Source organism: Perognathus longimembris, chromosome 3 (genome assembly GCF_023159225.1).
Source record: "Perognathus longimembris pacificus isolate PPM17 chromosome 3, ASM2315922v1, whole genome shotgun sequence".
Lineage (NCBI taxonomy): Eukaryota > Metazoa > Chordata > Mammalia > Rodentia > Heteromyidae > Perognathus > Perognathus longimembris.
In genome coordinates, this window is record NC_063163.1 from 86828849 (window position 1) to 86853605 (window position 24757).

The 24757-nt window shown below is 53.9% G+C and overlaps 1 protein-coding gene across 1 annotated transcript; it reads left to right on the forward strand.

Annotated features, from left to right (window-relative positions):
- The first annotated feature begins 835 nt into the window (after positions 1-835).
- Positions 836-22723, forward strand: Bcl7a (BAF chromatin remodeling complex subunit BCL7A). The gene is made up of 6 exons (XM_048343010.1): positions 836-1069; positions 7164-7245; positions 10430-10526; positions 13103-13270; positions 19272-19390; positions 19943-22723. Exons 1-6 carry the CDS (start codon positions 978-980, stop codon positions 20012-20014), a joined length of 630 nt encoding a protein of 209 aa, XP_048198967.1. The 5' UTR covers positions 836-977; the 3' UTR covers positions 20015-22723.
- The last annotated feature ends 2034 nt before the right edge of the window (positions 22724-24757 follow it).

Below are 24757 nucleotides of genomic sequence, written 5' to 3' on the forward strand. Positions count from 1 at the left end.
TGTATATGAATGCATATTCTATATTGTATAATCTGCATATGTATACTATGCATAAATATTTAAAAATGCAATGATAAATATATAAATATAGGTCCATTATACCTGCTGGGCCATTGCTGCCCTGGCAGCACCTGGTCTGGGCCGCAGGCACCGCCAGCAGGAGCGGCTTAAGGCTAAGTTGGGGTCCTGAGACACCCGGCGAGGCCCCTCACCTGGCTGGGACGTAACCGTGGAGGGGCGGGGCGCGGCAGATCCCTGGACTCTGGCATCTTCCGGACCCGAATTTCCCGAGGGGTCGGGGCAGGGTGAGGAGACCCCCTGGCTCGTGCCCTTAGGCCGGGCCGAAGACCCGCTGCGATGCGAGCCCCCCAACTCTTCTCTCGCGTGGCAAGTCGCCGCCTCCGACTCAGAGAAGTCAGGGGCCCCCAAGAAACTGCGGCCGCCACGAGCCCGGGGCAGGACCCGGCCGCCGAGGGGCTCCGGGGGAGGGAGGGCGCCCACCCTGCGGTCCCAGGGAGGGTGGGGAGGGTCACGCGGCACCTGCCCCCTCCGCGCGCCGGCGCCCTCCGCGCGCCGGCGCCCGGCTGTCCTGACGCCCCTGGCCCGGAGCGCGGCGGCGGGGCCCGCGGCGCCCGGAGGCCGCAGCGCTAGCGGCGGCGGCGGCGGCGGCGGCGGCGCTGCTCCGCCTGGCTCGGTGCAGCTGGCGCCCGGCGCTTGCGCACTGGGCCCCGGGCGCGCGGCGGCACCGGGCTTTGTGTGCGTGTGTGTGCGCGCGCGCGTGTGCGCCCGTGCCCGCGCCCGTGCCTGTGCCTGTGCCTGTGCCCCTGTCTGTGCCTGTGCCCGTGTCTGTGCCTGTGTGTGTCTGTGTCTGTGTCTGTGTGTGAGAGCGGGCGGCGGGCGGGCGCGAGCGAGCGTGGCCGCCGCGGAGCCGAGCAGGACCGGCGGGCGCGCTCCCCAGCTCTCTCCCCGCCAGAACCATGTCGGGCAGGTCGGTTCGAGCCGAGACCAGGAGCCGGGCCAAAGATGATATCAAGAGGGTCATGGCGGCTATCGAGAAAGTGCGCAAATGGTAAGCCGCGGCGCCGACTCGTCCGCCCCGCTCCGCCGGCCGCTCGGCGCCGCGGCCAGCGCGAGCCCCGGAGCCCGGGACGCAGCGCCGCGGGGCCCGGAGTTGGCGAGGACGAGCGGACGGCGCGCGGGCCGCCGGGTCACCTGCGCGGGGCGGGGGCCCGCGGCCGCCCAGGTGCGCTCGCGCCGGCGCCCACCTGGCGCGGCGGTGCCCGGAGCCCGGAGGCGGCGGGGGCGCCCGGAGCCGGGGCGGCCGGCGCGGCGGCGGACGAGCCCTGGCCGCGGCGCGCGGCGCTCGGGAGGGGGCGGCGGGGGGGGGGGTCGAGGCCGGCCCCAGAAGCCATTTCGTTTTGTGCAAGTCACATGAAAGCGGCTTCCCGCGCGCCGGGGCCGCGGGGCTGGCGGCGGCGGGCAGAGCACGAGCTCCATTGTGCCGGCACGGAACGGGCCACCGCCGCCTCCCCGCGCGCCCCGGCCCCGGCCTCGGCCCGCGCCGGCCGCCCGCCTTCCCCGCCTCCCAGGCCCGGCGCCCTCGAGTCTGCGGAGTTTGCCGAGCGCCAGCCGTTTAAATTTAGCGCTTTGGGCTGCCTGGAGCGAGGGCTCTCGGCGAGGAAGGAAGATGGGGGCGAGCGCCGGGAGGCGGCGGCGCGGGCGGGCGCGGGGCGAGGGGCACTCACGAGCCACCCGGCGCGGGCCGACGGATATTCGGAGCCACGAACCCATCCTGGGCCGCGGCCGCCGCTTCCCGAGCTGGAGATCGCGTTTCCGTTGTTTTTGTTCCCTGCCGGGGGTGGGGGGACCGGCTGGGGAGGGGGGGGGGGCTGCGTGGTTTCCACGCATCTCCAGCCCGGGCCCCGCGTGGCCTGGCGGTAGCGTGGAGCTCGGAGCCTCGACCCGGCCTCCGCGGGGGTCTCGCTCGGAAGCGGCTCCAGGGCCAGGCCCCGGGCGCACGCCGATCGCGGGGTCTGCTCGGACTTGTTGAAAACTCCCCACTCCGCTCCTGGATTTCAACTTTATTCTCTTTTTTTTCCCACGGCTTCGCCGGGCTGGGGAGGGAGTGGGGAGCAGCCGCGACGGTGTCCTCCGCCCTGGCCCTTTTATTTAGAGCCTCGGTCCAGGCCAGGCCCCACCGCGCAGCGCACCGCCGCGGTTTGGGGGGCGGTGGGAGTCGTTTCTTGAATCACGCCTGGGGCTCTAAAACCCACCGACTGCCAGACCCCGGCCTGGCGGTGTCACAAGTTAGCTGTCCTTTCTGAGTCAAACCCAACAACAACAAAAAAAGGCGAGGGGAAAATCAATAAAGTCCACGTGCTCCCGGGCCTCCTATGGAAAGGGCCATCCGCGGATGGCCGGATGCCCGGCCGTGGGCCGGGTTTGGCTCCAACGGGACAAAGAATTTTCACCACCGTGAGAAGAGGAGGCTTTCCAAAGTTGAGCTCCCGTCCTGCGGGGTGTCCAGTGGTCCAATTGGAACCCTTTAAAAATGGCAGAAACAGCTGTAGGCCAACACACACACACACACGAAAACAAGCCCCTAGCCCTGCTCCTGTGGGACTCCCAGTGGCCAGGCTGGACGGAGAATCTCCCCCCCCCTCCCTGCCCCCAGAGCTCTGCAAAGAAAGAACTGGTGTCAGGCCCCTGTGTCTGTCACCCTCCCCTGCAAGCTGCCTTTCTCTGCTCCTGGAGGTGCGGTGAATTCTCCTGACCCAGGTTCCTAGCCAGGCCCTGACAGCTGGGCCCGGGGCTGCCAGCTGCTCCCAAGGAGAACAGATGGGGCTTTCCACCCTGCGCCCCACCCGGGGCTGCCATCCTGGCCAGCCTGCTGTGGGCCAGACCTCGGGCTGGGGTGGGCCTTGGTTTGCCTTCCTCTCTGTTTTGGGAAGCAGTGCTGTCCATCCTAAGACGTCTGTCCCAACCAAGAAGTTGGACTTCCATTTTACCTCTGCATTGGGACCTTGGGTGAAACATAAAAGTCACTGACTGCTCTAACCCTGGTAGGGGGAAGAGGGGCTATGCAGACCCCTCTCCTCCAAGAGCTGATGAGGGGCTGGTTAAGGTCAGGCCTATAAAGTGCTCAGGAGTGCTTATACATGTTTTTATTGTAAGGTAGATGTAGAAAATTGCCTTGTTTTGTTTGTGTGTTGTTTTTGCTCCCCTGTAAACAAAAAGTGTAGTTTTACTGCCTGGTTTCTCCAGCCATCCTACATCCCCCACCCCCACCCCCCATGCCTTGCTATGTCTTTGGGTCTTCCCGCCAGCCCTGTAGGCTTTGGGGTTGTTTATTAACTGTGGCCACCAACCACGCATCTCATCACGGGCTGGGACATAGGGTTGCCAGATTTAGCAAATAAAAACACAGAACACCCAGTTAAATTTGAATTTCAGATACATAATGAAGTGATTTTTAAAAATAAATGTGTCTGCTGAGAATTCAGCTCAGTGGTAGAACACAAGTTGAACTTGTACAAGGAAGCCCCTGGGTTCAATCCCCAGCACCACCACCAACAACAAAAGAAGTTTCTCAGTGTATGTATATGTATATCCCTGTGATGTCTGAGACATACTTATACCAAAACATTAATCCTTTAGCCTGACATTCAAATGTAACTAGGTGTCCTATATTTTATTCAGGGGAGATCTGAGGTGTCTGGGCCCTTATATCAGCTCAGAAGAAATGTCAATCTAAGGTGTTCCCCAGTGGTTCCCCAAATCACCCCTTCCCCTAGCCCATCAGCAGCAAGCCAGCATGGAGCTGTGGTCCCTGTCTCTGACTGCTGGCCGCTTCTCCCCTCCTTTCAGTCTGGTGTCCTGGCAAGGCAGGCTGGTAGAGTGAGGCTGCTAGAAGATGGCTGAAGGGAAACAAAATGGTGGGTCCTTGTGTGGGAAACTGGGTTCAGTGTGGGTGGGGAAGGGCAGGAGAGGGGAGTCATTAGGTGGGTAATAAGCTTCTAATAAGCACAAAATGGGACACCCCCCCCCCAAGCCCTTGGACTAGGGTTCCACCAGTTACTTGCTGTGAGCAAAGGGGTCTGCTCCCAGGGAAAGGTGGTGATCTGCACAGTGGGCCCCACCTGGGCCGCTCCAGGGTGTTGTCTTAGGCACCTTCCTGCCAGGCATGTGCAGGTTAACGTGGGCCTCAGTCTGTAGAATGAGGCCAGCCCTGAGTGTGGGTCTCCTGCTACAGTGTCAGGGAGTATAGACCACAGTGAATAGGAAGTGAGGGACTCTGTCCAAGAGACGGTGCTGGAGGACACCCAGATGGTCAGTCACCTGGGCTAGCCCTGGGACCCAGGCACAGGAGAGCACTGGAGACTGGCCTTTGCCTGGGGAAGCTAGGTTGGGTATGTGTAGCCTGTATAGGAGCCCATGCTGGGGAGGAATGTTTGGGCTATGTTCCTTCATCTGGGACCTCCTTTCATCCAGGAAGTCTGATAGGAGGATGTGCTGAAGCCACGCTGGCTATGAAGGGGCCATCGAGACGGAAGGGCTCAGGGGTTGCCCTGCGCTGCTTCAGAGCTATGTTGGGGTACAGCCCCAGTTGCCTACAGGCTGCAGGAGGAGTGTTTCCAGGGAGCCATGCGTGCCATCTGTGGCCAGCCGTCATTCCTCAGGGCATGGTGGCCCAGATTGGCTTTTTATGTGGGGTTTTTTTTTCTTTCTTCAAGTTGGCAATCAAATCAAATTTTTTAAAGTAGTGCATTGGTCAGAGCAAACATCCCTGTGGGCTGTGTTTGTTGCCCTCACTGTAAGGTAATGGGAGCCGCCCCACAGGAGCAGCTATGTTCTGGGTTGAAGGCCGGGAGGCGGGGGTGCAGTGTGGGAAAGAAACCTCGCCTGTCCCCCTGAGCCCATGTGCTGGCTTGATATCTGCCATCCCAGAACTCCCTCAATGCCTTCCATCCAACCCGGCCTCTCCCCAGGAGGCCACTGACCAAGTCAGTCAGAGGTCAGTTCCAAGGTCATCTTAAAAACACCCTTGCCTTTGGCCTGCAGCCCCTTCTGTGTTCACAAGAATGCCCCTGAAGGCAGTGTGCTGGTGGCTCAGGCCTGTAATCCTAAGTCCTCGGGAGGCTGAGATCTGAGGATCATGGTTCAAAGCCAGCCTGGGCAGGAAAGTCTATGAGACTTTTATCTCCTGTTGACCACCAGACGTGTTGACCACCACTCAAAGTAGTAGAGCGCTAACCTTAACCAGAAAGAGCTCAGGGACAGAGGCTAAGCCCTGAGTTCAAGCCCCATGACGGGCAAGAAAAAAAAAAATCCTGAAGATCATGTCCTATCCCTGGGGTGACTTGGGATGATTCCATTGAAAGATGGGCTAGCGCAGGTAGAAGAATCTGTGAGAAGCCGACTTCATTCAGCTCATGGCTGGCTTTCAGTGCCTGAAGCTCCCAGGAACTTCAGACATCTTGCTGGTGTCCCTGAAAAGTCCAGAGCTTTGCACATAGAAGTCTTGAATTTGTTGGTTTCCCCAGGCCCAGGCGAAGGGAGCAGGGAGTGGCCTGGGCCATTTGTGTGGGATTCTAACAGTCTGGGCTTGTTTGTCCAGCTTCTGTTACCTGACGCTCTTTAGAATGAACCCATAGTTTTCTCAGGCAGTAGAATCGCTGGTGAACTCTGGGGTCAGCACCTGAACCCAGTCTCTGCTTTGTCACCTATTGATACAGCTTCCTTGGACCTCCCCCTTCAAAATCTATCCATGGATGATAGTGGGCCCTCCCTTGGCCCTTTGGGAATTCCTGAGAGGGCCTGCTTATGACAGGCTTGCTGTGGGGCCCGGCGTGCGGTGGGCCCCGGGTTCATGGCCGCAATGATTGCTGCACTGCGGGTTGCTGGGCTGTCCTCTCCCGCCACTGCTGATTATGAGTGGAGGTGGTGAAGGCCTGGGGTGGGGCCTGTGCACCTACCTCCAGTGAATGGGGTGGGAAAGACACCGGACTCCTTCACCACTTGCCTTGACTGAAGTCATTCTTTCTCTTCTAAAAGGGGAAGGGGTGGGGCCTGACAGGGTCCCCAACAAATGAAACGCAGAATCAAAGGTTTGGATTCCAATTCTGGGGAAGATGAGTTCACCTCCACGTGCCTTGGTGTCTGTATCTGCCAGGTGGGAAGGTGACTGCTGCCACATAGGGTATATAGAAGTCGGAGTTGCACTGAGTCCAGGAAGGCCCCAGGAATGGCCTCTGGGAGCCATTGCTTCTTTGGCAGGAACATGTGGACCTGAGTAGGTAGTTTGAGTGGAGGTGTGTGGTTCGGGTTAGCTGTTTCTGAGTGTGCTCGGGCCCCTAAAAGTCTTGTGACAGGTAAGGTGCTGTGCGGTGCCAGTGGTATGGGAGGGCCGCACACCCACAGAGAGGAAGACCCCAGGATAAGTTTGGATGGAGAAGCCAAAAAAGGTGCCACTTGGAGTTCTGTATTCCAGCAGGATGGAACTTGTTGGGTCAGGAGGTTGGGGCCTTGGTAGCCCCTGTGGTGTGCCTCTGTGTCAGGGCATGAACTAGCCAGGCTCCCAGAGATGGCATAGTGGGGCGAGGTCTCCCCAAGCCCTGATTCCTCGGGTGCGTGGACTCTGGGTGTTGAGGGCCTGATGGAGTCTGATGCAAGTGTGGTGGCCATGGCAATCAGCTACAAGGTGCTGGTGACTTGGGGCAGAGCAGTAGGGTGGAGTGAGCAATAATTATTATCTTGAATGAAAACCAGTCCCCCCACCTTTCCTTCTCGCAGCGTGTAATTTTCTGCTCATCCGTAAGCCTGCCTCTCACAGCTGGGGGCCCAGAGCCTGTCCTCCCAGAGTGCAGAATGCAAGTGCATACTGGGTACCAGGAGTTCTGGACTAAGGGGTAGGGGTGGGTCCTCTCCCCAAGGCTGGGCTCTGCCTGCTTCCCCCAGCGATGGGTCTCCTTTCAGACAGGCAGCAGGTGGCTTGTCTAGAGGCCCAGCTGGCAAGGGCAGGGCATGGGTCCCACCTGCTTTGGGGCTCAGAGCTTGTTCTCTCAGCCCTGGCCACCACATTGGAGCTGTGACCAGTGCTGTCCTCAGGGAGCAAGATTGCTGAGCCCTGCAGCCTGTCACAGGCTCTTCCTCATTCTCTGCAGGGAGAAGAAGTGGGTGACTGTTGGTGACACATCCCTGAGGATCTACAAGTGGGTCCCTGTGACGGAGCCGAAGGTTGATGATGTGAGTGTGGGGCTGGTCCCCTGTGGTGGGGCCACCCACAGAAGGGAGTATGCCACCTGCTGCCATCCACTGCCATGGGACCCGGGGGGGGGCACCAGGACCCAGATTGGGTTTAGACTGGGGACCTGTGTCCCAACCCCCTCATAGTCCAGCCCTCAGAGGGGTGTAAGTGCTGTCTTCTGTGCTGAGGCCTGGGTTTGCCTCTGGGAACATACCTAGTCCAGTTACTGTGGCTCTGGTCTTGAGCACTGACGTCCACCCAGCCCTGGGTTCAGCCTCACAGAGCTACCCACTTCTCATACTGCACCTGTGGAGTTATCTTTTTTAGATCTCTCCTCAAGGATCAAGGGAGGACACAGGCTCAAAAGGGTAAAGCCACTTTCCCAGGGTCACCCGGCTGTGACACAGCCTTCTGATGGTTGAGGGTGACAGGTGACCTCATGAGTAGGGTGAGGCAGGGAGGCAGGGGAGCCTGGGCACTGGGAGGGGCACTGAGAGAAATGCAGGGCTTTACTGGCTTCATCCACTAGAGGGAGCTAGAGTGGCCGTCTCCACCATCTTCACTTTCTGGCCTAACAAGTCTTGGGGCTCCAAGCAGGGCGAAGACTGTGAGATTTGTTACAAGCTGGCTGGCCTGGCAAGGGTGAGAACTGAGGCTTTGCTGTTATGTCCGGGTACCTGCAGCCACCAAGGCTGTTCCCTGCAGAGGAACAGAGCCTTGGTCCCTCTGAGGCTCATGGGCGATCAGGGCAGCTCTGCCCCTGGCTGCTAGCTCCTGGCTTGGGCCTCACACATCATTAGGTGGTAGAGAAATGCCTGTTGCATTGGAGAAGATGTGGTCCCTGCTCTCAAGGAATTTCTAATCTTGTTGGGGAAGATAATTATAGAATAGCATGAAACAGACATGAGGAAGGTGCCAAATGGAATATGACCAAGGAGAAAATGTAATAGATGGGCTATCAGAAGGCCAGGCAGCAGCAGGCTGGAGTCAGACAGGCCAGCCCTGATGGAGCCGCAGGCCACCTTACCGTGCAGGGCTTCTGCTCCTATTCTGTGCAGGGAGCCCGTAAACTGGTTGGTGGCATTTCTGTCCTGAGCAAATGCAGTCTGTCACCTGGAGAGGGCACCACTCTGGAGGTGCTGATTCCTCTCATCTCTGAGCCATGGTGTGCAGTACTCCCATTTTGCCCATCCCTTCCTTCCCCTGCCCTAAGTCCATGGATCCCTGCCCAGCTCAGTCTTTAAAATGCAGCTGCCTGGGGCTGGGGATATGGCCTAGTGGCAAGAGTGCTCGCCTCCTATACATGAGGCCCTGGATTCAATTCCCCAGCACCACATATACAGAAAATGGCCAGAGGGGGCACTGTAGCTCAAGTGGCAGAGTGCTAGCCTTGAGCAAAAAGAAGCTAGGGACAGTGCTCAGGCCCTGAGTCCAAGCCCCAGGATTGGCCAAAAAAAAAAAAAAAAAAAATGCAGCTGCCTGGCCCCTGTCCCCAGATAGCTGATTTAGAACCTGTGAAGATTGGGGCTGGAATCTGTCTTGTGGAATGGCAACCTTTTGTTGTTTTAGAAAGTACCCAGTTACTACTATACAGTGACACTATTCAAAAAAAAAAAATAGAGGCTGGAGGTGTGGCTCAAGTGTTACAATGCCTGCCTAGCAAGTGGGAGGCCATGAGTTCAAATCTCAGGGCCACTAGCCCCCAAAAAAAAAAAAAATTAGAGCTCTGATTTTTTTGTCTTTTTTTTTTTGGTACTGGGAATTGAAGCCAGAATGTTGCACTTGCTAGGCAAGTGCTTTGCCACTGAGCTACATCCCAGCCCTTAATTTTTCTTTTTTTTCCCCAGTCCTAGGGCTTGAACTCAGGGCCTGAGCACTGTCCCTGGCTTCTTTTTGCTCAAGCCTAGCACTCTGCCACTTGAGCCACATTGCCACTTCTGGCCTTTTCTATATATGTGGTGCTAAGGAATCAAATCCAGGGCTTTTTGCATGCTAGGCAAGTGCTCTACCACTAGGCCACATTCCTAGCCACCACCCCCCCCATCTCCCTTAATTTTTTTTAATGAATTATTTTTTAAAAATTGGTGCAGGTTCTAGGCCTTGAGCTCAGGGCTGAGGTGCCGTCCCTTAGTTTCTTTCTTTCTTTCTTTCTTTTTTTTTTTTTTGTCAGTTGTGGGGTTTGAACTCTAGGCCCAAGTGCTGTCCCTGAGCCTCTGTATTCAAGGCTAGTGTTCTACCACTTAATCCACAGAGCCACTTCCAGCTTGTACTGAATAGTTTATTGGAGGTAAGAGTTTCAATAGACTTTTCTGCCCAGGATGGCTTTGAACTGCAGTCCTTAGATCTCAGCCTCCTGAATAGCTAGGATTATAGGCGTGAGACACTGGTACCCCACTTGTCCCTTAGCTTTTTTTGTGCAAGGCTGACATTCTACCACTGACATTCTAGCCACAGCTCCACTTGGGGCTTTTTGCTGGTTATTGGAGGTAAAAAAAAATCTCTCGGGTTTTTCTGCCTGGTCTAGCTTTGAACTACATTGCTCAGATCTCAGCCTCCTGAGTAGTTAATGGAGATCAGTGGTTTCTAACATGCTTTTTTACTGTGGTAAAATAGGAGCCTGCGGCTCTGGTGCAGTGCTTGCTTTGGGTATGATTCTTAGCACTGATGGAAAAAAAAAGATAAAAATAGAATGGCACCAAAAGCATCTCCTTTATCCCCCACCTCTTTGGGTTTTCTTTCCTTCACAACACTTGGAACAAGGCAGCCCCAGAGGGCCCGAGGTGCTGGAGCTTTCTCAGGGCCTACCTGCCTGCCCTGTGCCTCAGCATGGTCAGTGAGCCCACCTTTTCCAGCACTTTCCCTGGAGAAGAAGCTGTTCTGCCAGCCCGCTGCGTGCAGGCCCACAGGTGACAGCCCCCCACACAGGCAGGAGTAGCTCCAGGGTGCTGCATCTGGGCCAGCCCCAAATCTTTGCCTCCTAAGTATCTGAGATGACAGCCAGAAAAAAAAAAAAAAAAAGCCAGACGCCAGTTCCAGCGTAAGGGTAAGGTCCAGAGCACAGCCCCTTGCTGCCCAGACTTGGGGGCTCCAAGTTGACCAGATAGAATCCAACATTCCTACCGCTCCCCAGGGCTCGGACTCACAACTTAGTGACTTGGTTTCAGCTCTCACTTTCCCCTCCAGAAAAACAAGAATAAGAAGAAAGGCAAAGACGAGAAATGTGGCTCGGAAGTGACCACTCCGGAGGACAGCTCGTCTCCAGGGATGATGGACATGCACGGTGAGCTCCCCGCAGAAAAGCCTCCGCCTCCGCACGCACGCCCAGGCTTTGCGAAGCACTCAGTTGTGTTTTTGTTTCGCCAGCAGGTTTGTTCACATTCCAGGCAAGGGGTAGGAGGGCTGGGCAAGACCGAGATGCCTCTGTGCCAAGGAGAAGGCTTCCGTGAAGGAGAGGAAGTTTGTTTACCCCAGTGCACCAGGCCAAAAAATACAGAGTAAACCAGGGATATAAATACAAGACTCTCTCTTCACTCAGGACAAAGCTTCACAGACATTTCCACTGGCCCTGTGTGCCCAAGAGGGGTTTTGAGGGTATATGTTTCTTTTTTCTTCCTAGGCTGGGATACCAGACCAGTGACTATATTTTCTATTTCCATTTCTGTTTTGCTCTGCTTCTGCAACACTCCAGACTGGGTTCTGAATTCTAGCTAATCTCGGCAGTGCTGCCTGGCAATTCCATTCATGACTACCTTGCTTCCTTTTCAGCCTTGATTTCAAAACTGTAGCCTGAGAGCCATAGGTGCCAGTGGCTACGCAAGAGGCTGAGTTATGAGGATCAGAGTTCAAAGCCAGCCCAGGCAGGAAGTTTATGAGACTTTTATCTCCAGTTAATTGCCAAATGCTGAAAATGGAGGTGTGGCTCAAGTAGTAGAGCCCCAGCCTTGAGCAAAAAAAGCCAAGCATGTATTAACCCACCACCCCACCCGACATACACACACAGTTGTAACTCATGTCCTATCTGTGAAGTCTAGTCTGGTGACATGATTTAGTTTGTGGCCTGGGGTCTCCTCCTTGGTGATGTTGATTTCTTTTTCATGTGGCTTCATGACATGTCCACAGATTGTATATACTCATGTAACTGCCCAGCTCAAAACACGGAGCTTCCAGCCAGCCCCAGTGGACCCTCTTGCTTATGCCAACCCTACAGAAAGCCAGAAAACAAATTCAGACTTAAAGTGCTTTGTTTTTATTTATTTATTTATTTAATGTGTGTGCCAGTAATGGGGCTTGGGAAAGCCAGCCTGGCTGGTGATTGGGGGGGATGAGGGAATGACACTGTAGGATCGAGGTCAGGCGACCACTCCAGGCTATACCATTGATCATGGGCTAGTCATTTCACCTCCAATCTGTGGAACATGGATGGCAGTACCCACTACATAAGTGTTGCCGTAAAAATTCAGTAACCGCTTAAAAGCCTTGGTCTTAATGGATACCCTTCAGGAAAGTGTCACAATGTGACCTCGTTTGAAGTGAACAGCAAGGTTCTATTTTATAGATGAAGAAACTGAGGCTTAGAGAGACAGTCGCCAGTGTTTTCATACCTGAGTTCAAGTGCCAGTACTGCCCCAAAACAAAGAACAAGGGGAACTACACATGCCTTTGCTCAGAGCCTGATATAGAGTAGGAACCCAGGAATGTTGAGGGGCTATTGTTCTAATAGCCTCGACTCTCGGTGCACTGTGACCCGAAAAGACAACCTCAGATGATGGTGAAGTTTTGTTGTTATTGTTGGTCATGGGGCTTCAATTCTGGGCCTAGGCACTGTCCCTGAGCTTTTGTGCTAGTACCATAAGGCTAGTACCACTTTGAGCCAAAGCACCACTTCCAGTTTGGAGATCAGAGTCTCGTGGAGTTTCATGCCCAGGCTGGCATGGACCTGTGATCCTCAGATCTCAGCCTCCTGAGTAGTTAGGATTACAGGCGTGAGCCACCAGGCTTGATAGTGATAATTTGTAAATCACCACTTGGGTAAATGCAGTTTTATAAATACCAGGCCATATTTGCTACATGCATTTTTTTTCTAGTGCGTGAAGTTTTCTAACTGTCGTAGTTTACAGGAGGCCATATGCAGCCCTGTGTGTGGAGGTCAGGGCATGGAGTTGTCTGCAGTGCTTGGAAGCACAATGTTGGAGGCCGCCCCAACCCATCCATTTCTGCATGCGCTGCCAACCAGTGGCATTTCTCTGTGCCTGCTGTGCCATTATCACTTCTTACAAAATTAACAATAATTCCTTAATAGCTTTAAAAACCCAGACCATATGCAAATCCCCCAATTGTTCCACAATGCGTTACAGCTGGCACATTCCAAGAGGGATCCAAATGATTTCCATAAGTCATATTTAGTACTCTGTTCTCTCAAGTTTCTGTAATCTGTGGTCACCTTCCCCCTGTTGTTTTCTAGTAACTGAAGTCAGTCTAGAGGCTCGGTAAAGTCAGGAGGAATGTTCGGTTTCATGGATCTTGTTTGTTCTTCATATTGCTCCATGGTCCCATGCACACACTTTTTTGCTTTTTTTCACCCCAAATTAGAGGTTTTTAACTATGGTGGGCCTCTAGATACCCTGCTCCCCTTATGGTGAGCTGTTCAGAGAATGTACAGGCCAGTGCCCAGAGTCCTTTGCCTCACAGGGCGCAGGGCAGCCCTGAGCGGCCAGGAGCCAGGTGGTGTACTGGCTCCTTCCTGGGAGAGCTTCCTGTGAGGCTCTGAACACTGAGGCACAGGGGGTGGCTGAGCCTCGCCTCACCCCTGCTTCCTAGCTGCTGCCGATGTCATCTGGGCTCTCTTCCCCCATGCAGACGATAACAGCAACCAGAGCTCCATAGCGGACGCCTCCCCCATCAAACAGGAAAACAGCAGCCACTCCAGTCCTGCTCCAGAGCCCAACCCAGCGGTGCCCAGCGATGGCACCGAAGCCAAGGCAGACGAGGTGCAGGCCGATGGGAAGGAGCACCCCGGGACTGAAGGTACAATGCTACCCTCTGGGGTAGGGGTACAGAGGAGCCACCCTCCAGCCAGCCTGAAGCCAGTTCATAGGACAGGTATTTAGGGAGGTCCTGTCATGTGCCAGCTCCATACCGTTACAGTAGAAGAGAAGTAAGGCCTGGAGAATGTATCCTAACTGAGGGGATGGATAAAGCTAACCCAGTTGAGAACTGCCGACAGATGAACAGGCAGTACAACGACCCTGAGGTAGGATCAGGCTAGGGGTGGTGGGAGAAGAGTAGATGGAAGTCTAGAAAAGTAACATGAGGGCTGGGACTGTGGCTTAATGGTAGAGTGCTTGCCTAGCATAAATGAGGCCCTGGGTTCAATTCCTCAGTACCACATAAATTAAGTAAATAAAAATTAAAAAGAAAAGAAAAGTAACATGGTCAGAGGGGAAAAATGGAACCTGGGCTTCCAGTGTGATGAGCTTGTAAGGCCACCATGCCTACCTGGGCTGGTGAGTGAGGCAGGCAGCAGCCATTGAGTGACATCAGCTAAAGAAATCAGAGTAGAGGACAGGGGCTGGGGATACGGCCTAGTGGCAAGAGTGCTTGCCTCGTATACATGAAGCCCTGGGTTTGATTCCCCACCACCACATATATAGAAAACGGCCAGAAGTGGCGCTGTGGCTCAAGTGGCAGAGTGCTAGCCTTGAGCGGGAAGAAGCCAGGGACAGTGCTCAGGCCCTGAGTCCAAGCCCCAGGACTGGCCAAAAGAAAACAAAAAAACAAAAAAAAAAACAAAAAACAGAGTAGAGGACAGAAAGGCCAGGGTGGAGGCGGGGCCTGTGTGAGGGGAGGGCCAGGGTAGGGGCGGGGCCTTGTGAGGAGAGGGCCAGGGTGGGGGCGGGGCCTTGTGAGGGGAGACCAGGATGGGGGTGGGGCCTTGTGAGGGGAGGGCCAGAGTGGGGGCGGGCCTTGGGAGGGCCAGGATGGAGGCGGGGCCTTGGGAGGGGAGGGCCAGGGTGGAGGTGGGGCCTATGTGAGGAGGTAGGGTGGATAGGTTGCCTTGTGAGGGGAGGGTTGGGTAGGGGCTGGGCCTGTGCGAGGAAACCACAGTAGTTCAGGGTGCTGAGGGTGGCAGTAGGGCAAGAGCAGGAACAGAGTGAGTGGGAAAAAATGATGACAACATGCTCATGGATATTTGAATGTGTGTCCATGGTTTTGTTTATTGAGATCTCTATGAAAAAATGGGAAGCTAAAGCCTGGCACTGGTGACTCAGGCCTGTAATTCTAGCTACTCAGGAGACTGAGATCTGAGGCTCTTGGTTCAAAGATAGCCCGGGCAGGAAAGTCTATGAGACTCTTATCTCCAGTGAACCACCAGAAAACCAGAGGTGGCACTGTGGCTCAAGTGGTAGAGCGCTAGCCCAGGCCCTGAGTTCAAGCCCTGTGACTGACCAAAAACAAACAAACAAAAACACAGGGAAGGCTAGCCTGATGTGTGCCTATGTACCTGCTAGTTAGAACCATTATTACTTTGGTGGCTGTTTTCACCCTCCCTTTCTTCTGCTATATATATCTATATCCATTTGAAAGTAAGTTGTAAACTTAAAGACATTTCATCCTTAACACTTCCATATGTCTTGTTTGCTTATTTGTGTGGAACTCATGATCCATCCCCCTTCTTCTCCCTCCTGTGCCTGGGAATTATAGGCGTGGGCTGCGTGCCTCTTTTAAAAATAAGAACAACCCCTTACAGAATCACAATCCGGTTGCTGCACCTAAGAAAATTGCGTTAGACTTTTCATCTCCATGACCTGTTGCCTGAAACAGTTTAAAAGGAGGGTAAAGTTATATTGGCTTATGGTTTCAGGAGTTCAAAGTTGTCCAGGACCATTGCTTGTGGGCCAGGTGAGCGCACCCTGGCTGGGAGTGTGTGGTGGAGGTTGCTCACCCCGTGATGCCCAGAAAGTGGAGAAAGACAGGAAGGGACTGGGGACAGTACAAAGGCAGGCCTGGTCACCCCAGCCCCACCCTTAACGTTCCTGCCACGTTACAAACCAGTGCTGCCAGCCTCGGATCAGGCCATGGAATGTGGTGAGACCATGGAGTCCAGGTTTGTCTTCATCTCCCCAGCAGGCAGCACTGCATTGGGTCAGTCTGTACCCCATGAGGTTTTAACAGCCCCTTTTAGAACACTTTCAGGACTAAAGGGCCAGCTTGGTGGCAGAGTGCTGGGGTGAGGCTAACAAAAACTAAAGCACTCACGTGTTCCTGGCAGGCTGTGAGGTTTGCCTACCTTCTCTGCCATCTCCCATCCTGCAGTTGTGTGGCATTAAGGCAGTGGCGGATCTCAGGACTTCCCACTGGTGGTCATTTGTTCCCATCTTTCTTTTTTTTTTTTTTTGGCCAGTCCTGGGCCTTGGACTCAGGGCCTGAGCACTGTCCCTGGCTTCTTCCCGCTCAAGGCTAGCACTCCGCCACTTGAGCCACAGCGCCGCTTCTGGCCGTTTTCTGTATATGTGGTGCTGGGGAATCGAACCTAGGGCCTCGTGTATCCGAGGCAGGCACTCTTGCCACTAGGCTATATCCCCAGCCCATCTTTCTTTTTTTTTGATATTGGGGTTTGAACTAAGAGCTTCATGCTTGTTAGACAGGCATTGTATCACTTGAGTCACACTTGCTGACCTTTTCTGCTCTGGTTTTTTTTTGTTGTTGTTTGTTTGTTTTTTGTTTTCTCCAGTCCTGGGGTTTGGACTCAGCCTGAGCCCTGTCCCTGGCTTCTTTTGCTCAAGCCTAGCACTCCTACCACTTCAGCCACAGCACCACTTCCAGCTTTTTGTTTATGTGGTGCTGAGGAATTGAACCGAGGGCTTCACGGCTTCCCACATGCTAGGCCAAGCACTCTACCACTAAGCTACATTCTCAGACCCTGATTATTTTTTAATTGATTTGATTTATTTTTGTGCCAGTCCTGGGGCTTGAACTCAGGGCCTGGGTGGTATCCCTGAGCTTTTATGTTCAGAGCCAGCACTCTGCCACTTGAGCCACAGCTCCACTTCTAGCTTTTTTGTGTATATTTAATTAGAGGCACGAATCTCACAGACTTTGCTGCCTGGCCTGGCTTTGAACCACAGTCCTCTGAAGTCAGCCTGCTGAGTAGCTAGGATTGCAGGTGTGAGCCACCGGTGTCCAGCTTCTGGTTATTTTTAAGATAAGTCCTGCCTTTTGCCTAGGTAGGCCTTCATTATGATCCTCCTATGTACTGTACCTAGCTATTGGTTGAGACAAGGTCTCTAGAACTTTGCCATCCCCATCTCCTGCTGGCCTGGAACCACTGGGCCTTCCAGTCTTCTTCCAAGCAGCTAAGATTGCAGGTGTGAGCCACCAGCACCTGACCACCATTTTTGTTTTCTTTTAAATATTCAGTCCACTAGGGAGTTTCCAACACCTATCTCTTTGTACCTTTGCCCAGGTATTAACAGGACCTATGCCCTGCAGGAGAATTATTTGGTCATGGTGCTTGCCTAGCTTACACCAGGCCTGGCTTCCATTCCTAGCAACACACACACGTGCATGCACACATGTGTGCACAGAACTAAAGCGCATAGAAGCAGTTCTTGGTCTCCGCAAGTACTTCCCTGGGTGGAGGAGGGGAGTCCCTGCAGGAAAGGATGCTTTCAGAACCTTGGGGTCCTCCCACTAGATGCCGACACCCCCACACACACCCTGTGTGATAGCAACAATGTCCCCGAGGAGAGTGCACGCTGCTGATGTCTGCCCTCTGCTCTCTCTCAACCCTTGGCAGGCTGCATGACCTGGCAACCAGGCTTCCTGGGCTGGGGGCCAGGATGGCATCCCTAGGTTTGTGGCCTTGGGCAGGTGGCCACCTCCCCCTGTGTACCTCCTGTTTCCTTGTTTCTAAAATGAGGCAAATAGAAGTCACCATCCTGCGGAGCGTCAGCAAGGAGGCTGGAGGTGGGGGGTGTGGGCGCATGGAGGAGGCCGGGCCGCTCATGGTTCTGAGGCTGAGGGCAGGTGTGGGCACGTCTGTGGGCATGCCCCAGCTTTGTTCCATCCTCGCAATGTCTAGCTGATGCCTCGTTTCTCCTGCACTTGGGGTCCCTTTGCCCCTTGGCCCATTAGATCTCAGATGCAGGAGTATATTTGAGGAGTGCCCGCATGTCATAGCGCACTTCATACCTAGGTGCCCGCACAGCCCCCCACCTCACCCCCACGCATCACAGGCTTAGACCCGACCTACATCCCCCTGCCTGGGCACACGGAGGGCACAGGTGAGGGTCCCAGGTGGGCACAGGTGCGTCAGCTGCAGCTGCTGACCTTGCCGTGAACTTGTTTACCACTGAGTGAGTTCAGGGAATGACATAATGGCCAACTCCCTGGACTAAATTTAGGCCCCAGGAAAATAAAATTTCCCCTGGGTGCATTTCGGCAGCAACACGCTCAGAGCTCACTGCTCCAGGAGCCCCTAGGCTCTGCAAACCCCACAAAAGGTGGGGAGGAGGTGAAGTGCACTGAAGACAGCCACTCTGATGAGGCCCAGCCAGGCTCAGCCTGTGAGAGGACCCAGGCTCGCTCCGCAGAACCCACAAGAGAAAATGCCATCACCATTGTCAAGTGCACAGCAATTGGCACTTGGAAACTTCGCAATGTTGTGCCACCACCTCTTTAGTTCTAGAACACTTTCTTTGCCCCCCAAACAAACTGCCTACTCCCCAGTCCCTCACTCATCCACCACCTCACTCCAACACGAAGGCTCTGCTTCCTGTCTGTGTGGAGTAATTTGGAGACGTGGTGCCATCCAGCCTGCTCTCGTTTGTGTCTGACGTCTCAGGCTTAGCCTCACATTGTCCGGTTCGCCCACATTCTGCACTCCAGTGCTTGCATATGTCCTTATGACTGGGAGAGTGCTCCAGTCATGGGTGCTGTTTATCCATTCAGCCCACCTTTGGGCTATTTTGAATAGTGCTGTTGTGAACATTCACATTCAAATATTTATTTGGGCCAGGCATGGGGCCACATGCCTGTAATTCCAGCCACTCAGGAGGTACAGATAGAATTTCAATCCAAGGCCAGCCCAGGCAAAATCGAGAGGTCCTATCTGCCAGGCACCCATGGCTCATGCCTGTAATCCAAGTTACTGAGGAGGCAAAGATCTGAGGATCATGGTTCAAAGCCAGCCTAGGCAGGAAAGTCTCTAAGTACCAAAACAGCCAGAAGTGGTGCTATGAGTCAAGTGATAGAGAGCTAGTCTTGAGCAAAAGACCCTCTGAGACAGCACCCAGGCCCTGAGTTCAAACACAAAAAAAGAAAGAGAAGGGGGTCGTATCTGAAGAAAAACCCAGTGCAAAATGGGCTGAGACTATGGCTCAACTAAAATTGCTTAAATTTTTGTTGTTGTTTTGCCGGTACTAGGCTTGAACCTGGGGCCTGGGAGCCATCCCTCAGCCTTTTCTGTACAAGGCTGGCACTCTACCGCTTGAGCCACAGCTCTACTTCCAGCTTTTTGCTTGTTAATCGAAGACAAGAGTCTTACAGACTTTCCTGCCAGGGCTGGCTTTGAACCATGATGCTTCAATCTCAGACTCCTGAGTAGCTGCAATTACAGGCATGAGCCACCATGGCTGGCTAAGCACTCACTTTATTGAGAAAACTGTTTACAAAGGTTCAGCTTGCTCTGACAGAAACCAGGGCAATAGCCACCATTGCTGAGCTACATTGTGCCCAGCAGAGGGCGCTGGGCACTTGAAGCATTGTAAAGTGGTCCCCCTTCCACTGAGCAAATAGTAAGGATGGAAGGGAGAGTTGAAGATTCAGGATTGGCCTGCCGCCCACTTGTGGCCTGGCTGCTTAAACCAGCCTTGGTAACAAACCCGGAGACTTCTCATCGCCTCCCCCCCCACCCCTCCAACAACAACTAGCCTGGAGAGTCAGGCCACAGAACCGCCCAGTGTTCTTAATACTTGTGCCACGTCTCCAAAAATCTCTATTCATCTTGCTTCCCCCCGCCCCCCAGATGCTTCTGAGGAGCAGAATTCACAGCCTTCGATGGAAAATTCAAGCAGCTCTGAGAAAGCAGAACGGCAGCCATCCACAGAGTCGGGGCTGGCAGCAGACACATCCGCAGTCTCTCAGGTAGCCAGGTCTCAGAGGCTGAAGCTAGCCGGGGGCCCAGGGTGGCAGGCACCCGGTAGAGGTTAAAGGTATTCTCTGTTTGGTGTTGTCATTGGATAATTGGAACTGCTGACCCCAAGTTGATGCCAAGAACTTTGGTGATAGAAAGACAAATCCTCAGAAATCTAAAGCCCAGGGACTGGGAATGTGGCTCAGTGGTAGAGTGCTTGCCTGCATGCACGAAACCCTGGGTTCTATTCCTCGGTACCAAATAAACAGAAAAGGCCAGAAGTGGTGGAGTGCTAGCCTTGAGCAAAAGAAGCTCAGGGACAGTGCCTAGGCCCTGAGTTCAAGTCTCAGGACTAGCAAAAAAAAAAAGAAAAATCTAAAGGCCAGGTTGTCCTTTGGAATTTGACATGTGGGTCCCCTCTGGGTACCTGGGACCTCCTGTAGTCTATGCCTAAGCTCAGAGCCCCACCTCTGTTCTCCCTCAGTTCCTCCCTGAGCTAACCAGTAGCCTGGGCCCCTTTATTAACAAGTATCCCTCTTCTCTCCCCCGCAACCCCTGCCCAGGATTTGGAAGGAGTGCCACCCTCTAAAAAGATGAAGCTGGAAGCTTGTCAACAGAACTCGGAGGAGATGTAGGCCCTGGGTTGAACCCTCTGGTCCGTGTTCATCGGCAGGTTTTATTCTAGAACAACGGTGCCCGAGTGAGTCCTCTTGGGTGCAGACAGAACTACTAACATTTCAAGTTTACCAAGTGCAAATCCAAGAAAACCTAGAACGGCGTAACTTCTCAAGACACTGAAGAACTGCTATGAAGCAGAACACTTGAGCCTCCCGGTGGAGGCAGGTCCACGGCTCAGGAGCGTCCGCACACTGTCTCGGAAGCCAAGATTCCATTTGTGTTGCTGCTGTATCCCCTCCCCGTCTCTATTTAACGATATAAGCTATGTGAGGGTGGTACCAATCAGGAATTCGCTTTTCATCCGGGGCTTTTCACTGTTCAACCAATTCCTTCCGCTTTCTTTTTTTGTGCCTTGTGCCCTTGAGGTGACCTCTGGCATGTTCTCTAGGTTTTTTGCATCTCTTTTTGCAAAGTGCCCCCTCCTCTTGGTTGAGGCGGCCACTGCCATATTCCTCTCCTCTCTCCCTCTCCCCTCCCCCCACTTGTGGTTAGAGCCACAGGGGAGCAGGTGCCCCTCAGCTGGCTTGATTTCAGAGGGTGGTGCTGGGGCCCACCCTTAGCCCTGGGTGGGGTGAGGCCCAGACCCCAAGGACTGACCTCCTGGGTCCAAGCCATGCCCTCCTCCCAAGAGGCCCGGGGTAGCCCAGAAGGACACACAAAGCCCTTAGATTCTGTTCCTGCTTCCCCCACCATCACCATCACCCAGCACTGCTTTTTCCCAGGCCTCCGAAGACAAAATGGCGTCTCTGGCTGACTGTCAGATGCTGCAGGGCTGGGGCGGCGGAGTGGGCCACAGGGGTGGCTGGTGCTGAACTTCCTCACAGAGACAGATGCTGGGTGGATTTCAAATCCACAGAGACCTGCTGCCCTCACCCCCCCCCCGCCCTCCCCCAGGCAAGATTGCATCCGTGCAAGCCCGCTTGCTCCTGGGTCCTGTTCTCATGCGCTGGGAGCCTCATTCCCAGCCTTGCCACTTTGTCTCTGTCGGGGAGTGGGCCTTGATGATTGGGCCTTAAAGGCCCAAAACCAGGCCCAAAGGAACTGGAAAGATTTGCACACCCTCCAGAACAGAGCAACCAATCTTGATCTCTCCTTCCCCAGCCTTCCGTGGCGGGGAGTCTTGCACCTGATGGAGACAGACGGCCCTGGACTAACCACTGACTGTTCAGTTCTGAGGCCTGGTTTGCTTTTAATTAACATACAGACTCCTCAGACCTTAAGCCTTTTCCTAAGCTTTCTTTACTGCACTGGAGTTCTAACTCCCTTTTGAGTTGTTGTGTTACTGGGGGAGGGGGGTGGGGGTAGAGGGCCTGTGGGTTCTGTTTTTTGTTTTTGTTTTGCTAATTGGTGCATATGCAGGTACCACCTTTGGTGTGTGGCTCTTTCTCTCCCGCTGCCAGGTTCCATTTTTCTAAGAGTTACTGAGGGTGAAGCTCCTGATTTTCTTTTTTTTAATTTTAAAGGGAGCTTATCTATTTCCTGCACTTCAAGAAGAATCAAAATGTTCCTGAATTTCAAATACCTCATGCGAAATGTCTCCTGAAATAAGGGAAAAAAAAAACTTTTGAAAATCTTAAATGTTGAAGTTAACAATGCCGAAAGGTTTTTGTCTTAAAGGAAAAATACTCCTTGTACTTCTCCACTTTGCCCCTCGGGCGGTCAGTTCTGGGGGGAACTGCTGTGTATCTTGGCAGAGGAGACACGCGACCTCTGGACAGATCTCAAGGTCAAGGCGGTTTTACCTCCAGATCCTATAGAGCTAGGGCAATGTTTTTCTTTGCAGTGAAACTCCATTTTGATGAAAGATGAAATGAGGATATTTATTTCCTTTTTTTTTTTTTTGGAAAATGAGAAGGTCACAACCCAGACGGCTGGAAGGGAAGCCGACACACCCCTGAGAGCATGGCCAGGGCCATCTTCTTCCTGGACTAGCAAGGGGAAGTGGCGCAGTCCAGGACGCGGGTGGTGACTTTCACCGTACCCAGGCTGTCATTAGTTTTTCTCTGAAGTGCCTGAAGGTAGGAATGGGCCAGCGGTGGGGACCAGGTGGCCCCATCCACGGCCGTGCCAGGCAAAGCGCCAGCAGCTGTGCCCTCCACGCTGGCCGGGAAGGCCTTCCACGCGGAATGGTCAGACTGCAGGATCCTATGTGCTTCCTTCCCTGCCGTAGCCCGCTCTCCGGAGCCGCTGCTCCCGCCCTGCCCCTTGCCCACTCCCCTACCACAGAATCTAAGACCTTTCAGCCAGCCCAGTCAGGGGCGGGGGTCCTAAGCAATTGCCTTTCGTGGACAGCAGGCCCCGTGGCCTAAAGGGCTCCCAGGGCAAACTTAACCCCCCCCCCCAAAAAAAAAACACACTTGAAAGTGGGGGAGCTGTGGCTACACATTCCACGAAGTGGCACGTACACCCATCGCCAGGAAGGCCAGCGGCCACTTCTGCAGGGTGATGTCATGGTTTGGAATGTGCATTATCGCCAAGGACCTGGTTAGAGGTATAGAAGACCTTACTTTCACCGTTCCTTGATTTGGTTCTTTCCTCTTAAGATTTTTTTTTTTTTGGCGTGTTGTACAGCAGTATAATTTTTCACTTATTTATTCCATCCAGTAGATATGGTTTGTACAATGTACAATGGTTCCATTTCGGAGAATAAAAAATAATTCAAATCACGACTGTGTTGCTTTTGTAGCTTTACAGTATGATAAGGAAATGGGGTGGGGGGTGGTCCCCTCCCAGCTGCCATAGCACGGCACAGCTGTGTCTGCAGATCCAGGTTGCTTGCCAGGAGATTGTCATGGTGTGTGCCATCAGCAGGCACCAGTCCAGTGCCAGGTCAGCCACTGAGGCTCTGGAGGGATTGGCGGCATGGTGTTGCTCACCCTTGGGCAGATGAGGGAACTCTAGCTTACATGGCCAGCCAGGGTCCCAGTCTAAAAGCTGTCCCTGGGATCCTGGGTGTAGCTCAGTAATTAGGATGCTTGCCTTGCGTGTGTGAGGTCATCCCCTGTACGCAGAAAGTTTAAAAAATAAAAATAGCTAGATAAAAGCCACCCTCGGGGGGCTGGGAATATAGCCTAGTGGTAGATTGCTTGCCTGGTATACATGAAGCCCTGGGTTTGATTCCTCAGCACCACATATATAGAAGAAAAAAAAAAGTCAGAAGTGGTGCTGTGGCTCAGGTGGTAGAGTGCTAGCCTTGAGCAAAAAGAAGCCAGGGACAGTGCTGAAGCCCTGAGTTCAAAGCCCAGGACTAAGGTGGGGGGGGGGGGCGGGGAAGCCACCCTCCACTTACACACTCACACACACTCTCCAGGCCTGCTCTCTGGTGGGGATGCTCCTCCACTGCTTTCTGTGATTTGGGAGGCTCTGACCTGCAAGCCTGGGAGCTGGGGGGGGGGGCGGGGGGGAGTCAATGGTGGTTTGCAGGCTTGTTTGGGTGGTGTTTCTAACATCAAGCCCTGGTTGAAACCAGAATCTTCCTTCCATTCTGTTCTGGGCCCTCCCTCCTGCCTAGGTTTTCCCTCCCTCCTTTCTTCCCTCCCTCCCTCCCTCCTTCCTTCCTTCCTTTCTTCCTTTTTCTGCTTCAACACTCACTTCCTCTTCCAGACAAAAACCCTGCTGTGGCTTGGTGAGGCTCCTCAGGAGGAGGTAGCAAGATTGCTCTAGGAAGGCTGGCCAAGGCTCACTATTGGCCAGAATGGTCTGTCTGTTTTGTTTTGCCTGCTTCTCTCCCCTGCCCCCCCCCCTCCAATCCCTTCCAGCATGATCCAGAGTTTTTACCAGAATTGGTTGCTCAGCCCCTTCAGCTCCTGGTATGGGAAGTTCAGCTGGACAAAACACAAATCACAGGACTCACGTGCTCAACAGTAAGGAAGAGCTGCAGTGATCTGTTGTGTTCCTGTTCTCTGTGTCCTCAGCCCTCCCTTGGCTCTTGCTTTTCTCCCAGTGCTGCTGTTCCCATCTCCAGCCCCTACAGCCTGGGGTGGGGGTGGGGCGCAGGGGGGACGAGACAACGCACCAGCACACCGAGAGAGTACAGCCTCACAGGCAGCGCCAGGGCCCTGGGCCTCAGAGGAGCACTTGTTCAGTCCCTCTCAGGGGCTCTCCTGGAGGCAAGGGCCAGGCCTGTGGGTCCTGTCTCCCTTGGGATACTGATACCCACAAATGGCCTGGGTGGCCTGGGTTTCGTGGCTTTCTCCTTTTATTTTTTTTTTTTTTTTGGTCAGTCCTGGGGCTTGAACTCAGGCCCTGAGCACTGTCCCTGAGCTTCTTTTCCTCAAGGCTAGCACTCTACCACTTGCGCCACAGCGCCACTTCTGGGTTTTTCCATTTATGTGGTACTGAGGAATCGAACCCAGGGCTTCAGGCATGCTAGGCAAGCACTCTACTACTGAGCTACATTCCCAGCCCCTTTCTTTTCTTAGTGGAGATAACTGTACTTTGCATGAAATGTCGGCAGGAGACTCAGAACTCTGGCAGTGATCAGTGTATTTAACTCCTCCTGGCCCAGAATGGCGACTGAGGTCAGGAGAAAGTTCCTATAGGTATTCAAAAGAGGTCAGTGGAGGGCTGGGGATGTGGCTTAGTGATAGAGTGTTTGCCTAGCATGCACGAAGCTGTGCGTTTTATTCCTCAGCACCACATAAACAAAAAAGCCCCAGAAATGGCACTGTGGCTCAAGAGGTAGAGTGCTAGCCTTGAGC

Coding starts and splice junctions, on each gene's coding strand:
- Bcl7a (XM_048343010.1), top strand. CDS start 978: ATGTCGGGCAGGTCGGTTCGAGCCGAGACCAGGAGCCGGGCCAAAGAT. Junction 1,070..7,163: donor ATCGAGAAAGTGCGCAAATG/GTAAGCCGCGGC, acceptor CATTCTCTGCAG/GGAGAAGAAGTGGGTGACTG. Junction 19,391..19,942: donor ACACATCCGCAGTCTCTCAG/GTAGCCAGGTCT, acceptor ACCCCTGCCCAG/GATTTGGAAGGAGTGCCACC.